General features: G+C 44.8%; 2 protein-coding genes across 2 annotated transcripts in view; one reads left to right on the top strand and one right to left on the bottom strand.

Annotated features, from left to right (window-relative positions):
- The window catches only part of PTS (6-pyruvoyltetrahydropterin synthase), a 46275-nt gene that overhangs the window by 8629 nt on the left and 21617 nt on the right, over positions 1 to 16029 (bottom strand). The gene's annotated exons all lie outside the window — the stretch shown is intronic.
- On the top strand, positions 1371 to 6767 carry PLET1 (placenta expressed transcript 1). The gene is made up of 2 exons (XM_065528975.2): positions 1371 to 1588; positions 6433 to 6767. Exons 1-2 carry the CDS (start codon positions 1405 to 1407, stop codon positions 6636 to 6638), a joined length of 390 nt encoding a protein of 129 aa, XP_065385047.1. The 5' UTR covers positions 1371 to 1404; the 3' UTR covers positions 6639 to 6767.

Below are 16029 nucleotides of genomic sequence, written 5' to 3'. Positions count from 1 at the left end.
CACATGGCTTTTTAGATTCCCAGGGATTTGTCTAAGCTTTTCAAACCCCCTACAGACATCTCATTCCTCCGGGGTTTATTTTACATTTTTTACTCAGCCTTTTGTTAGTCCCAACTGGAATCACTGCCTCAGAACGTTACAATGTTGAAAAATTCCAACTGATTATTTTTGACAAACATCTTAGCAATATAGCTGTTCACACAGAGGATGTTCTGAGTCAGGTCACATAAAGAAAAGCCCGGAGGACGAAACTTTACAGGCAACTTCCAAAAAGGTCACAAAGTGACAGTTCTCTGGGGATGAGGCTTTTTGGGAAGCTCCAAACCTGTTCTGTTTCCTTCCATAGGCTGCTAGTTTGCTAATCTTCACAGTTACCATAGCTGCAAAGGCCCTCATGGAAGTGGCGTGAAGTGAGTGTGACCAGGGCTACTTGATATGCCATAACGCTCATAGTTCTTAATGATATTCAACCATTTTTCTTAAATAAATGCTCCCAGATTGTTGCAAGGATTTGGTTAACTTCCAAAATTCTGGAAAACTTATTTTGACCATTTTTTGCTAGTGTTCTCACTGTTTTAATGAAGGAGTTGATTTTTCAGAGGTATTTATGCCACCATTCTGTCAGTGTTTCTCTTGAAGGAACACATAGTAAATATTATCTTGATTCTAATCTACATTTTGTTTCTTTCTACTCACAAACTTGCATATTTCTTTCCTCTTCTTCAGTGAGTAAGTCATAAAATTCAGAAAGGAGATGTGAAAAAGCATATTTTCTGATTTGTGTGTGTGTGTGTGTGCGCTATGGTGTTATGGAAGAATGTATCAGGAACAAGGTAAACCTAAGCTGTTTCTTTCCAAATAAATATAAATAATATATAAGTAGATGTAAGTCCAGAAGCAGAGTCTTTCTCATTCTATGCTAGTCACTAAATGAATTGGGGATTGGAGACTTCTCTGATTAAGGAAGGGTGGAAGAGGGTATGTAATCCAGGAAAAGAGGGGTTTTGTGCCTGGGTTTCCTGCAGTGAGAAGAGCGGAACTTCTCAACGGACCAGGTATGTAATGATTACACAACTCTGAATTTCACTTGCTGGTATTTACGTCTTCTCAATGGCTTTCTTCAAACAGCAGATGCTGAAATGAGAGGTGTAAAAAAACCATATTCAGGACATTCCCCTTCCTAAGCAAAACTGCAATTTGCAAAATCGTCGGTGACAGGTAATGGTGACTGGTGATTCATTACTGATGATGTCTTGGGCCAAATTCCAGAAGCCAATGTATATTCAGAAGGGGCAGGGAGAAGATCTGCACATATGACTTCACCCAGAAGCCCTGGCATATAAACAAGAGGTGAGTCAGTTTTACCCATTACCAGGCCTAGCACTTTCCAAACAGATTGAGACCATGGCAGTCCTCCATGCCATGCTGCTGCAGCCACTGAAGATGTTTCCGTGCCTCAGTCTGCAGCTTTTTTCTGCCACCTTTATAAGGTACAGTAACACCTGCTTCACCTTTGATGAATATTACACCATCACCCTAGACATCAAGGCCAGTTCACATATCTACGAAAGCAATGCAGTCTATTCTGGTGAGTAGAAGCCATGCTCTCTGCTGTACTTTGTTCCCTGAGGGAAATTAACCAGAATTTCAGAACACACTCCTCTATCGTTACTCGCAATTATACAAAACATGTGTCTTCTGAACCCAATGGGAAGGGAAGGAAGAGAAAGAATGAGAATTAAGGGAGTGGGTTGGGGGGGTGGCTATTTCTGCATGTTCCTTGTGAACTCAAGCCACAGGAGTGAGAAAGCCCTAACCCCAGAGTCACTGAGTCCCGGTAAGAGCAATGCTTGGGGTAAATCCTCTGACTTAAATAAAATGGGCACTTTTATCATTTTAAGGGATAATCATTGCATTCCAGTGTGTAATCTTTTCTCTTTTTGTTTTTGTTTTTCTGGAGACAGAGTCTCACTTCATCACCCAGGCTGGAATGTAATGGTACAATTTCAGCTCACTGCAACCTCCGCCTCCTGGGTTCAAGCAATTCTCGTACCCCAGCCTCCCAAGTAGCTGGGATTACAGGTGCGCACCACCACACCTGGCTAATTTTTTGTATTTTTAGTAGAGATGGGACTTCTCCATGTTGACCAGGCTAGTCTTGAACTCCTGGCTTCAAGTGATCCACCCACCTCAGTCACTCAAAGTGCTGGAATTACAGGTGTGAGCCACCGCACCCAGCCTCCAGTGTGTAATCTTTTCATATCTATTTGACAAAATGATGCTGCTGGGGATAACTGTATACTGCATTTAGTCCGTGGGTGAAAAAAATCTAATAAACTATACAGGGGAAGTATTACTAACCCACTTTATGTATGAGAAGCCTGAGGCCAAGGGAAATTAAATGACCTGCCCAGAGTCTCCCTTCTAGTAAGTCATAGAACTGGCTCTTGAATCTTAGTCTGTTCATTCTTAATCCAATACTTTTCTTAGAGGTGTCCAGTAGATATTTTTTATATATCCCTTTTCGAATCAGTCAAACCTAAAAGTCAAGGAATATGCTTTCCAATTAGTTTCATAATAATAACACTTCATATGGTGTTTACACGTAATAGTGACCTATTAGGGAGATACCATTATCATTTCCATTTTGTAGATGAGAAACAGAGACAGATGCTAAGTGACTCTTGCTCAGGTCCCGGAGCTACTTAAATGGTGAAGCTAAGATATGAACCAGCATTCCAGCTTCAGAGACCCTGCCTTTAACCACTGTATACTCTTCCTTACAGTAATGAGAGCTAACACTTCTTACGATGTGCTGGGCATGTTTTAGGAGTAGATGCTGTTATCATTTTACAGACAAGAACTGAGTCACAGAGAAGTTACAAATTTACACTAATAAGTAACCTAGCTATGATTTGAATCTAAATAGCACAGCCAAAACTCGTACAGCTTTTTGTCCAGCCAGGCTGTCCAGCTTCAGAACCTGTCTTCTTATCTACTGTGTTATCCTGCCTTTCTTAAAAGTCTAACTAACTTTTGCAAAGACCACCAGGGTGATCTCCACACTCACAGTCTAGGTCTCAGACTTCAGCAGGTGAACAATCATGGCATGCCTCACGCACTCACCTTGCTTATCTTTTGTCTTACTTTTAAATGAGGAATGACACTATGTGCTCCAGTTGTGATGGGGCCAGCTACGTCCCACTCCCTCAGGCAGTCGATATTGTCCTGACAGGGCAGGGAGGATAATCTTGTAATTCAAGATGAGCACAGGTGGACGGACATATGTGCAACCTGGGGGAGAGCCTGAGGGGTCAGAGGCACTACTGCAAAAGAGATCACAAGCCTCTGGCATTTAAGATAAAAGATTTTATCTTAAATCTTTAAGGTGAAAGATTTTGCTAATGCAACGGAAGAAAGAGAAATCTATCACTGAGCACGGTGGCTCACACCTGTAATCTCAGCGATTTGGGAGGTCAAGGCAGGCAAATTGCTTGAACTCAAGAGTTCAAGACCAGACTGGGCAACATGGCGAAACGTAGTCTTTACAAAAATCACAAAAATTAGCCAGACGTGGTGATGCGTGCCTGTGATCCCATCTACTCAGGAGACTGAGGTGGGAGGACGGCTTAAACCCGAGAGGTGGAAGTTGCAGTGAGCTGAGACCACGTCACTGCACTCCAGCCTAGGTGACAGAGCAAGACTCCATCTCAAAACAAAAAAAAGAAACCTATCATGTGAAGATGCTATGGAGGGGAGACATGGGAGCCTTCTGAAAGTAGAAAGACAGGAGAAAGATGAGTCAACGTGATCCACTGGGGTGAAGGGGATCACAGCAGCCACAGAGGCGTCAGGGAGCAGGGAAAGGGAACGGGGGAAAGAGGAGAAGAACTAAGGTTCCTTGAATGCCTACTTATGCCATGTACCCCCAAACTTTATCCAATTCCATTTTAAAATAAATGTGCTGTGAAAGCTCCGTGGCAAATTGACTCATGATACAAATGATTTAAGTCGAGGGTCAAAATCCTCACCCACGGAGATGTGAATTGCCAGATCCCACCCCCGTGGTTACACAGCAGGCTCCACGATTGCCTTGTAGGTGTTATTGCCAGAACTCAGGACTTCTGGGGACTCTGAGTAAACGGCCATTCAGGCCAATTGCTTTTCCTTATTTTGATTTTGAAATTCTTTCAAACTCTGGGGCTATGTCAACATTGGTAAATCGTGTATAAATGGCTTGGCAGGTCCCAAGAGACAACTGCAGCTCAAGCAACATCTTAGAACAGGTTTCCTGGGTCTGTTTTGGTATCAGTGAAAGAAACCCTTAATACAGTGACATTTACACTAAGACTGCGCTGAGCAACCATCTGCCTTTTTTTAAAAAAACAAAAACAAAACTTCTATGGGCAAGAGGGATGTGATTTGCTTGCTTTTCTTGCTAAACTTTAAGCCTTAAGGGCACTATACAACATTGGATGCATGACTTTTAAAATCAACCAATGAGTAGTTACTTAGGGCCCTCCAGAGGCACAACACTGGGCTGTCCATATACCAACACAGATGAAACCACAGCATGCAGCACAAAGTAGAATATGATTAAGAACTCAACAGAAAAAAAAGAAGAAAAGAAAAAAGAAGAAAAGAAAAAAAAGAATGAGAGTTAAACAGGGATAAATCGGTCCAGAGGTGGGACATCAGCAAGCTGTTGGAGTGGAAGAGGGGATGTGATGTATGACGAGAGGGAAGGAAGGCTTTCAGGCAGGCTGCCAAAGGTGAGCAAGGATCAGGGGCAGGTGCATTTGCAGAAAAAGGGAAAGCCTGGCTGCCTTTAGAGTGGGAATACAAACAGCAGGCTGAGGCTAGGTTCTTACAGTCCAAAAACATGTGCTGGACACTGTAATCAACACACCACAGGCAGAAATATAAAAGCAGAAATGTTGACATGCTCTAGAAGGAAGGACCCTTTGAAGGTTTGAACAGGAGTGTGTTCTGATGGACGTGCTGCATAAGGAAGTCTGGTCTGGCTGCAGCATGTTGCAAGGCCACCTAAAGGAGAAGAACCTAAGGCCAGAAATCCAGAAAATGTGGGTGCCTAAGAGGGAAGAAAGAGGACTGAAACCTCTTTAAGGGGAAGGGGAAAAGCAGGACAGGGCACACCTGTGCAGAGCTCACACTGACGATTACCTGGATGACACCGTCTCCGCTCACCTTCTACTGCACCTGACGCACAGATCTAGAACAGCTGTCAGGTGCTCACTGAGCAAGCCGAGGTCTGTGGGATCTGCATCACCCGACCGTGACCGGCAAAACTAACAACTAGAACACAGAACTGTAGTGTGCATGTAGTCACATAATAACAATTGCAACGTATCCAGTACTCCCCAAGTATTAACATCTTCACATTCTTCTCTTTATTCTCCAGGACCTTTCAAGATAGGTATCACGATCTCAGATAATGAAGGATAACGGCATTATCCCCAGACCTAGAGCCAGGCCAGGTGCAAAGTGGGCACGCAAGAAGTATTTATGGAGTGAATGATGAACAATAAGGAAGCCGAGGCTCGGAGGTGAAATGACTTGCTCCTAAGCGTTAGAGTCAGAATTCAGATCCAGGACTGTCTGATCCTTTTGCGTTACGTGATCAATTTGCTTCACTTTGTTAAGGAGAAGCCTTAAAGAAATTCTCCGTGGCTGAAAGGGCCCAGGAAAGAACAATAGCCTAGCATTGAGGAATTCACTCAGAAGAGATCTCCTCAGGGAAGAAATGGAGAGACAGATATTTCTTTAAATGCCCTCTCCATTATACATCCCAAGGCTGAAATTAACAAGTGGAATTAACAAGTTACTTGGGGTAACCCTCTGATGAGTTAGGGCCCCTGTGGCTCAAAGGCACTCCTTCCCACACCCTAACAACAGAGACCAAGAGAATCAGCATTTCTGGAACCACAAAAAGGGTTTTGCTTTTACTTGGCCCACCTGGCCTTTCCACACGCATCAGCCTCTTCCGTCCCCACACTCCGCCAGAGAAGGGGACCAAGCAGACTTGTCTTCTCATCTGAGAAACGGGCCCTGGCTCAGAGAGGTAGACATTCACTCCCAGAATCTCACCCCTCGTGTGCAGCAAAACCAGAGCTGGGTATAGGTTTTCTTTTGTCTGCCTTTTACTGTAGAAAATTTGCAAAACACCAAAAAGCACTAGAAAGAAAATAAAAATCATCCACAATCCCACTACCAAGAAATCACCACAATTAATAATCTTCATGTATTTCCTTCCAGACTTTCAACTTCTTTTACAAAAGTGAGACCGCATTCTGTGTACATATTCTTTGTAACTTTCTTGTTCCACGCTTTGTTTTGATGTCACCGCCCGCATCCCTTGAGCTTGGCTCACAGGGAACAGACGGCTGATTGTGTCTTCACCATTTCACCCAGAATTCGTTTCCGTGAATGACAGCGTCTATGCTGTGGTCAGGAAAGCCTTGGACAAGAACGGTGACTCAGTGGGCCTCTGGCAAAGAGCGGATGAAGATTGCTACAGCAACTCCACGTTTTACGTGAATGATCAATACATGACAGTCTTAGAGGCACAGTGGCAAGCTCCTAAATCTGAGAACATAACTGAAGTGGAGATACAGTAAGAACCTAGCTTGCTTTGCTTTGGGCTTTAATTTTCATATTGGGTTTATGCAGTTTTACACTAAGCAAGGAAGACTTAAAATACAATCCAGATGTGATGTGCAGTACTCAGCAGCCACATTTCATTACCGTCTCACAATGCTCTACCACACTTTCCATCTATAGGAGCTTGCAGACACACACATTCACATACACATTCACACACACACCACACACCACACACACACTCACACCACATACACACCACACACACACCACACACACACCACACACACCTCACACACACACCACACATACATACCACACACACCACACACACACCACACACACACATACCACACGCACCCCACACACCCCACACACACACCCCACACACACCTCACATTTACACCACACGCACATACATACCACACACACCACACATACCACACACACCACACTCACATACATATCACACACACCACACATACCACACACACCACATACATACCACACACACACAAACATACCACACACACCCTACACACACCTCACACCACACACATACCGCACACACCACACATACTACACACACCACACTCACATACATATCACACGCACCACACACACCACACACACCAAACACCTCACAAGCTCGCAGCACACACACACCACACACACACCACACACATACATACCACACCCCACACACACACCGCACACACCTCACACGCTCACAGCACACACACATACACACCACACAAACACCACAAACACACACCACATACACCACACACAACACATACATACCACACACATACCACACACACAGCATACACCACACACTCATACCACACACATACATACCACATGCACCACACACACCACATGCCACACACACACCACATATACCTACCACAAACACCATACACACACCACACATACACCACACACACCACACACACACAACCACCCACATATACATACCTCACACACCACATACACCACACACAGGCCACACACACTCACACCACACACACATACATACCACATGCACCACTCACACCACACACACTCCACACGACACACACACACCATTCACACCACACACGTACATAACACACACCACCACACACACACCACACACACCACACACAATACACAACACACACACCACACACAACACACACATACATACCACACACACCAGACACCACACACACACACCACCCACACGTACATACCACATACACCACACACACACCACACACACTTGCACCACACACACATACATACCACATGCACCACACACCACACACCCCACACACACCACACACGACACACACACACCATTCACACCACACACGTACATAACACACACCACCACACACACACCACACACCACACACAATACACAACACACACACTCACCACACAACACACACATACATACCACACACACACACCACAGACACCACACACATACTACACACACATACTACACACACACCACACACACCACACTCAATACACAACACACACACTCACCACACACAACACACACATACATACCACACACACACCACAGACACCACACACACACCACACACACACCACACATACATACTACACACACACCACACACACCACACTCAATACACAACACACACACCACACACAACACACACATACATACCACACACACACCCCACAGACACCACACACACACCACACACACACCACACACACATACATACTACACACACACCACACACACCACACACCACATGCACAACACATACACACCACACACATACATATCACACAGACCACACACAACACATACACACCGCATACCACACACACACAACACACACACAAACACCACACACACCACACACACACCACACATACCACACACACCACACACAACACACACAGCACACACACACCACACACACACACGTACACACCACATACACACATACCACACACAACACACCACACTTTCATACCACACACACCATGCACATGTACATACCATACACAAGTACATACCATACACACACCATAGAAGTACCGCACACACACCCCACACATACACCACACACACCATACAAATACCACACACACACACACACACACACCACACACACACCACACACCACCCCCAGACACGTTACTCACACACTACACACCACACACATACCATATACACACACTACACATGTATCTTACAGACACGCACACACCAGACCACATTCCCACACATACCTCGTTTCTACACACACACACACACACACACACACTTATGCTCAACATCCTCAGAAAGAACTGAGCACCCTCTTTGTTTCATATTCCTACGTTCAAACTGGAGAACCGTTTTTTAAAACATGGCTTCATTTTGGAAATGGCTCGCTAACAGAAAGTGTGATGATTGCATAATAAAACTGTCTTGCTAGTGTCACACGAAATGGACACACTCAGCTTCTGAGGTAAGGTCACCTGGAATCGCATTACACTTTAACAACAAATCTTCCTCCCAGCTAGGATCTGTCATTAGGTTTACTTTAGGAAACACATGCTGGGAAGTACTTAAAGCTTTCAGATTCCATTCTGTACTGAAAGGGCCAGTCTGACCCTCAGGCTGTGTCAGCTTGAACAGCCATGTCTCTGTGGAAGCTGGTAATGATGACGATGCTGTCAAACCACGCTGCCCTCTCCCTCCACGCACTGGGCCTGGTCGGACCTAACTGGCTTTGGAGGAGGGACTATTGTGCCCACAGAGTGACTGCAAGAGTAGAACCCATGGGAGCTACTACAATCCAGCCTCCCAGTGACAGCAGTTGCTTAGAAGCCAGCCAAGGCCAATTAGGGCAAGGGCTTTCTTTTCATCTCACGTCGTCGTAAAGCCTCCACATTCCAAGCAACAAGAGATGAAAGACCAAACAATGACCATCTGCAAGAGAAACGGCCCAATCCCACTGACAGTGTGCTCTCCAGACCTCTCCTAACTTCCACACCCGCGATAACACGCTGGCCTCCCTGCTCGTTTATACCACGTTACATGGCCTTGATCAGCGAGGCTGAGTCAAGGGGAGTGGAGCCCCACATATTATGGGGGATGCAGAAAGCAGGGGACCCCACAGTGGTGGGCTGGGCACAAAAGGGATGGGAAGAGGTCCCTACTCATGGACTGTTACAATGAGGTTAGGGAGGTGAGGTTAGGGAGGCAAGGCCTATACAGAGATAATGACAGGTTAAACACTTCCTCAAGAAACCATTCCCTGAACTCCCAAATCAAATAGAAGCTCCCAGTTATACACCCTTAGAATTTCTTCCCCTTCATCACAGTGTACATCACAGATCAATTCTTACCTAGGTAACTGATCATCTGTTTAAAATCTGTCCCTCTGAAGACACTGTAAGTGCCCTGAGGGTGAAAACCAGGCCGTCTTGCTCAAACACTGCCCCCTCAGCACCAGGCACAGTGACTGACATGAGGTGTCCTTTCATTAATGATCTAACACAGGTATGAACAAGGGACTCATGTAATAATGGGTTTATTGATAGGATAACAGACCAAGTGGTACCGGTCGTTTAGCAAACATAAAGCACCTATGTATGATATGTCAGGCACTGTTGACAACAGAACCTGCCTTATGAAGTTGGTCCTCCCATGGGGACAGAGGCTCCTAGCAAGTCAGTGCAACACAGTGTCATGCCTAGCTTAGTGACAATAGGGGAAAACAACTTCATAGAGGTTACCATTGAGTCTATGAGCAGATTGACCAGGAGAGGTATTACAGGCAGAGGGACTGGCTCAAACAAAGACCAGAGGTACGTGTACCAGCCTGTGGGCAGTCAGGGTGGTGACGCTGGTGGGTGTGTGGGAATGGGGGAGGCTATCTGGAAGTTGACCAAGATCGTGGAGGATCTTACCAATAAAAAGCAGACCAGTATTTAATGATCTGCTCATTATGCCATACAGAAAGTAATCACAAAAAGAATTAAGAGGCTGGGAAGTCAGAAATGTGAGCTGAACTTGTGAATTCCGCATGAGGTCCTCACCATTCTCTCTCAATGATTTGCCCTCCACAGAGCTTTCTCTGTCCAGACCAGAGCCCTGACTATACTTTCTACTGACAGAAAAAGGTGACTTCCTCTGTAGCCCATTTGCAAATCTGGCAGTGAACTCAATCAGCCTGGAAAATTACCTTGTGAGTTCCCTAGAAAAGAGGGTCTTCTTACCACGCATCACTCAGCTGTCTATCAGCTGACTCTCCCTGCACCTTGAGACCTATAGAAGATTTGCCCAACCTGTTGTCCCATGCCCTTTGGAAAACAAAAACCCTCCCCCAAGATGTCTGCAAATTCCCAGGGTCCTTATATTCTCAGGGTCATCTGTGTCTCCAAATGCCGCTTCCATAGGAGCTGTTTTTGTTCAATACCACACAGACACAATGTGAAAACATGTTCCTCAGTTTCCACAAATAATTCCCACTCACACAAAGCCTTCATGGATACAGTAGACTTTAACCAAAGGGTTTTTAAGGGATTGGGGGTAGAGGCTGGGGCGTTGTACAAAGAAGGATTGATAACATAGAAATAGCAATAATGTCTGTAGTTCTTAAAGTGGCCTTTGGCCACCACCACTCCACTAGGAATTTCCACAGCTTTTCACAGGCTGCCGCCCCCAGCTTCGCACCTCCCTGAGTTTCCTTGCCTGTCTTCTTCCCTGTTCCCTTTCTTTTCTCTAACCTCCCTCTAAGGAGCTATATATAACAAATTTAAAGCTGGGCACGGTGGCTCACACCTGTAATCCCAACACTTTGGGAGGCCAAGGCGGAAGGATCCCTTGAGCCCAGGAGCTCAAGACCAACCTGGGCAACACAGTGAGACTTTGTCTCTATTTGATTTTTTTTTTTTTTTTTAATTGAGAAGGAGTCTCACTCTGTTGCCCAGGCTAGAGTGCAGTAGTGCAATCTCAGCTCACTGCAACTTCTGCCTCCCAGGTTCAAGCGATTCCTCTGCTTCAGCCTCCCAAGTATGAGCCACCACGCCTGGCTAATTTTTATATTTTTAGTGGAGATGGGGTTTCACCATGTTGGCCAGACTGGTCTTGAACTCCTGACCTCAAGCGATCCACCTACCTCAGCCTCCCAAAGTGCTGGGATTACATGCGTCAGCCGCCACACCTGGCCTAATTTTTTTTTTTTAATTTACAAAAACGTTCAAGAAAGGAGATTCAGAAAAATAGGTAACTTGTCTAAGGCCACACAGAAAGTAAATGGCCAAAAGAAGACTCCTATTCCATATCATATTTTTTCCACTTTTCTTAGACTTACATCAAAACTGTATCTTGTTTTTTTAAATACAAGATTCAACCAAGAACAAGAAACATTAGACTTTCTCACTGTCCAACAATGGGTGGTCCTCATGAGCCCCCAGACACTGAAAGACACGTAGCATGCTGCCTGTTTTCCCGCCAGTTACGCATTGCAAAATGTGTTCAAAGGGAGAATTATATTCAACAACAAATTGTAAAGTGATTGTGCCTAATGAAACTATTATACAAATGTCTTAACTGTTTCCTTGGTGGATTTCCCTCTGCAAGAAAACAGATAGTAGCTTTTTCCTCAAGGCCATTGTCAGGATGAACCCTTGTGTAAATGTTACTGGACAAAGGGGGTCTTGATCCAGATCCCAATAGAGGGTTTTTGGATCTCACACAGGAGGGAATTCAAGGTGAGTGGCAGCGTGTGGTGAAAAGAGATAGTTTACTGAAAGCTACTCCATTACAGAGCAGGGTGTTCTCAGAAAGCAGATGGAGGAACACTGTCTCTAAGTTTTTCTTGTAGAGGGGCTTTGTCTATGTAAAGACAAAACTAAGCTGTGCCTGTGTGTGGATGGGCTGATGGCATGACAAAATTTATTACTTTATTGATGTAAAGAAAACTATCCCTGACATTTTAGTGTGTAAGTCCATCAAAGCATAACTATAATTATCTTGAAAGCATATATTGTTAAGGGTATTGGGACATCTGGACTTTCTGCTGCTATACAAGTGTGTCCTTGTTGGTATATTCGGTCTGTTTCCTCAACTGTAAACATCTTAGGACCATGGGCTGTGACTGGCAAGGAATGTGCTTGCTAGTTTCAAGACATAGTTGACTTTTAAATGGTGTCACTCTGACTCTCCTAAGCTCCTGCTTCCCTGACATAAATGCCAAAAAGGAAAAAAAAAAAAAAAAAAGTTTGTTTCTAGCCAAGACTTGTTAGCTCCAGGCTAATAAAATCCAGTTTAAAAAAAAGAAGAAGAAAGTAGTTGCATTCCAATTCTCTGGGTTAGTGGGATGCCAGAGAAACATTTGGCCTGGGGAAATGCTAAAGAAGATTAGACAATGCTACGTTACTGGAAAGCACCCTCCAGGCAGGAAGAAGACTCCACAGGCCGGACTCCTGGACATTCCCCTTCTTCCTCTTCCTGTTTTTTTTTTTTGTTGTTGTTGTTGTTTTGTTTGTTTGTTTTTGAGACAGTCTCACTCTCTCACCCAGACTGGAATGCATTAGCACAACCTCGGTTCACTGCAACCTCCGCCTCCCAGGTTCAAGCGATTCTCCTGCCTCAGCCTCCCCAGTAGCTAGGATTACAGGCCCCTGTCACCACACCGGGCTAATTTTTGTACACTTAGTAGAGACAGGTTTCACCATGTTGGCCATAAGGTTGAACCCCTGACCTCAAGTGATCCACCCACCTCAGCCTCCCAAAGTGCTGGGATTACAGATGCCTGGTCTCTTCCTCTTCCTTATAGACCCCGCTACGGTCCACTCAGAGTCTTGGAGGTATTCCCGCCAACCTCCAGTTTGTCCAGGATCAGACAACCCCTCAGGACTATGGGCCTGGCTTTCTCTGCTTCTCTGCAAGTTAACCTCAGAGAACCAATGTGTGATCAGATCCCTTCATATAAAACTTACCAGTGCCTCAGAAATCACAGAAAGAGTCGGGGCTTTGGACTGGGCACCTTTCCACTAACTTTAAAGCAGGGATGGCTGTCCTGAGGTCTGGATGGGATCTAGTTCTTACGAGCCCTTGAAATTAGCAAGAAGAAAATAAAATTGTGCCATTCTGGATCATATCTGCACTGATTAACCTCATCTATTAAAGACAATATTACATGCAGGAGGAGACTACCCACCCCAACAACAAATGCAGCAGTTGTATAAATTCAGTAGGTCTCCACCTCATCTCATAGAACTATGCAGACCGTAAGGGTAGAAAGTGTTTCTTCCTTATTTTTGTTACTTAACCCTCTGTTGAACCCCCAGCTTTCCCCCTCCTCTGAAAACACTGGCACTGGAGAAGGGTTGACTGAATTTTGCTCATGAATCTGGCTCTAGCATTCCATCAGATTGGCCTCCTTTCTCAAGTGCCCACCCAGCACCCAACAGAGGTTCCGATGCCATTTTCCAGTGCCAACCACACCCTCAACCGCCTTTCCAGTGTCAACCTTAACCTTAGCTGCCAAGATTCCCCAGAGCTCAGCCTTGAAGCCTTTCTTCTTGATTACGCCCAAGAGTATCAGACTCGAAAGCTTGGTCAACCGAGTCTTCAGCAGCCCCATCACAGATGCCATTTATATCCTGCTTGCTTTCTCACCAGCACACTTCTCTTCTAAAGGGAATCTAGGGAAACAATTGTTTCTGCCTCCACTGCAATCTCCTACATTCAGTTCCAAGCCGGTGCTGGGAACCGAATGTGTGTAAATGAAGGCTTTACATTCTCAAATGTGCAACTCTGCTGCCATGGTTTCAGACCAAAACGAAGATCTGGAGGCACTCATTGGTAGGCTTGGGTCACACAGATGTTCATCTTTCAGGACAGATATTACACTTTTTGTAAATATTTAGATCTGGCCAGAACGTAGTCACCTAGAGTTCTCCCTATCGGTTGAACAGGTTGGCAGCCAATTCCGCAGCCAATCTCAACTTTAGTTCACTGCCAAATGATTCCCCTGCACCCTCTGAGTTTCTGTGGGAAGAATCTTTCCTTGCTTTCAAGATGATCTCAGATTTCTGACCAAACCCACTCAGGTTACAAGGAACTTCTGTGACTCACGTGACTCAAGAAAGAAAGGAGAAAGGAGAAATAGCTCTGAGGCTGCTGACAGCTTCCCATTTGTCCACACCAGTAGATTTTGAAGGGCAAGAGAATAGGAATGAACCATGTCTGAGCAGCCAATATAGAAAAAATCTATGCTATAAAAACACTTCTGTCACAACAAATAAATTATACTTTAAACAAGAATAATGAATGTGTTCCATTCAAATATAAATCTCTAATGAGTAGGTTAAAATACAGATAATTTTGTCGAATTGTATTATTTGTGTGTGGGTATTAAAGAATGAATCAAATGGCGAGTGTATGTGTGTTTTCAAGACCAGACTTCAGGGCAAAACAATCTCAATTTTCATTTCCCTCAAGTGCAAACTGGTCATTTTTCCCCCAATAGTAATTTCCATTAAGAAATGGGCAAAATATATGTGTGTGCTTGTATGTGTGTGTGTGTTTTTAGGGCCAGCATAGTGGCTCACATCTGTAATCCTAGCACTTTGGGAGGCCGAGGCAGGCGGATCACTTGAGGTCAGGAGTTTGAGACCAGCCTGGCCAACATAGAGAAACCCTGTCTCCAGTAAAAATACAAAAATTAGCCAGGCATGGTGGCACAGACCTGTAGTCGCAGCTACACGGGAGGCTGAGAGAGGAGAATTGAACCTGGGAGGCAGAGGTTGCAGTGAGCCGAGATTGCACATTGCACTCCGGCCTAGCAACAGAGCGAGACTCTGTCTCTAAATATAAATTAATTAATTAATTAATTAATTAAAGTTAGAAAATTGAAGTTCAGAGAAGTTATGTGACCGGCCTCAATCACAGAGCTAGTGAAAGGCAGGACAGGAGTACAGGAGTACAGACCTGTTCCAAGGACTGTGCTCTCCCATTTAACCACAGGTCTTGGAGTCGGCCTGCCCTTAAGTAGCTGAAGGATGTGGGATAAAAACAACTGCCCCACTTCACTGTGTTAGTGTGTAATAATAACAATAGCATTAATAGTAGTAGTAATAACAGATAAATAAATGATAGCTGCTGTTACAATGTGTCTCATGCATCTCTTTGAGTTTATACTATCTGGAGTTTGTTGAGTTTCCCATATGTGTACATTCATGTCGGACATCAAATTTGGAGCCTGGGCAACACAGTGAGACCCCATCTCTACAAAAAAAGTAAAAATTAGCCAGATGTGGCACACCTGTAGCCCTAGCTACTAGAGAGGCTGAGGCAGGAGGATCACTTGAGTCCAGGAGTCTGAGACTGCAATGAGCTATGATGGTGCCACTGCACTCCAGCCTGGGTGA

Source organism: Macaca fascicularis, chromosome 14, assembly GCF_037993035.2.
Source record: "Macaca fascicularis isolate 582-1 chromosome 14, T2T-MFA8v1.1".
NCBI lineage: Eukaryota > Metazoa > Chordata > Mammalia > Primates > Cercopithecidae > Macaca > Macaca fascicularis.
This window is presented reverse-complemented; position numbering and strand designations above follow the sequence as displayed.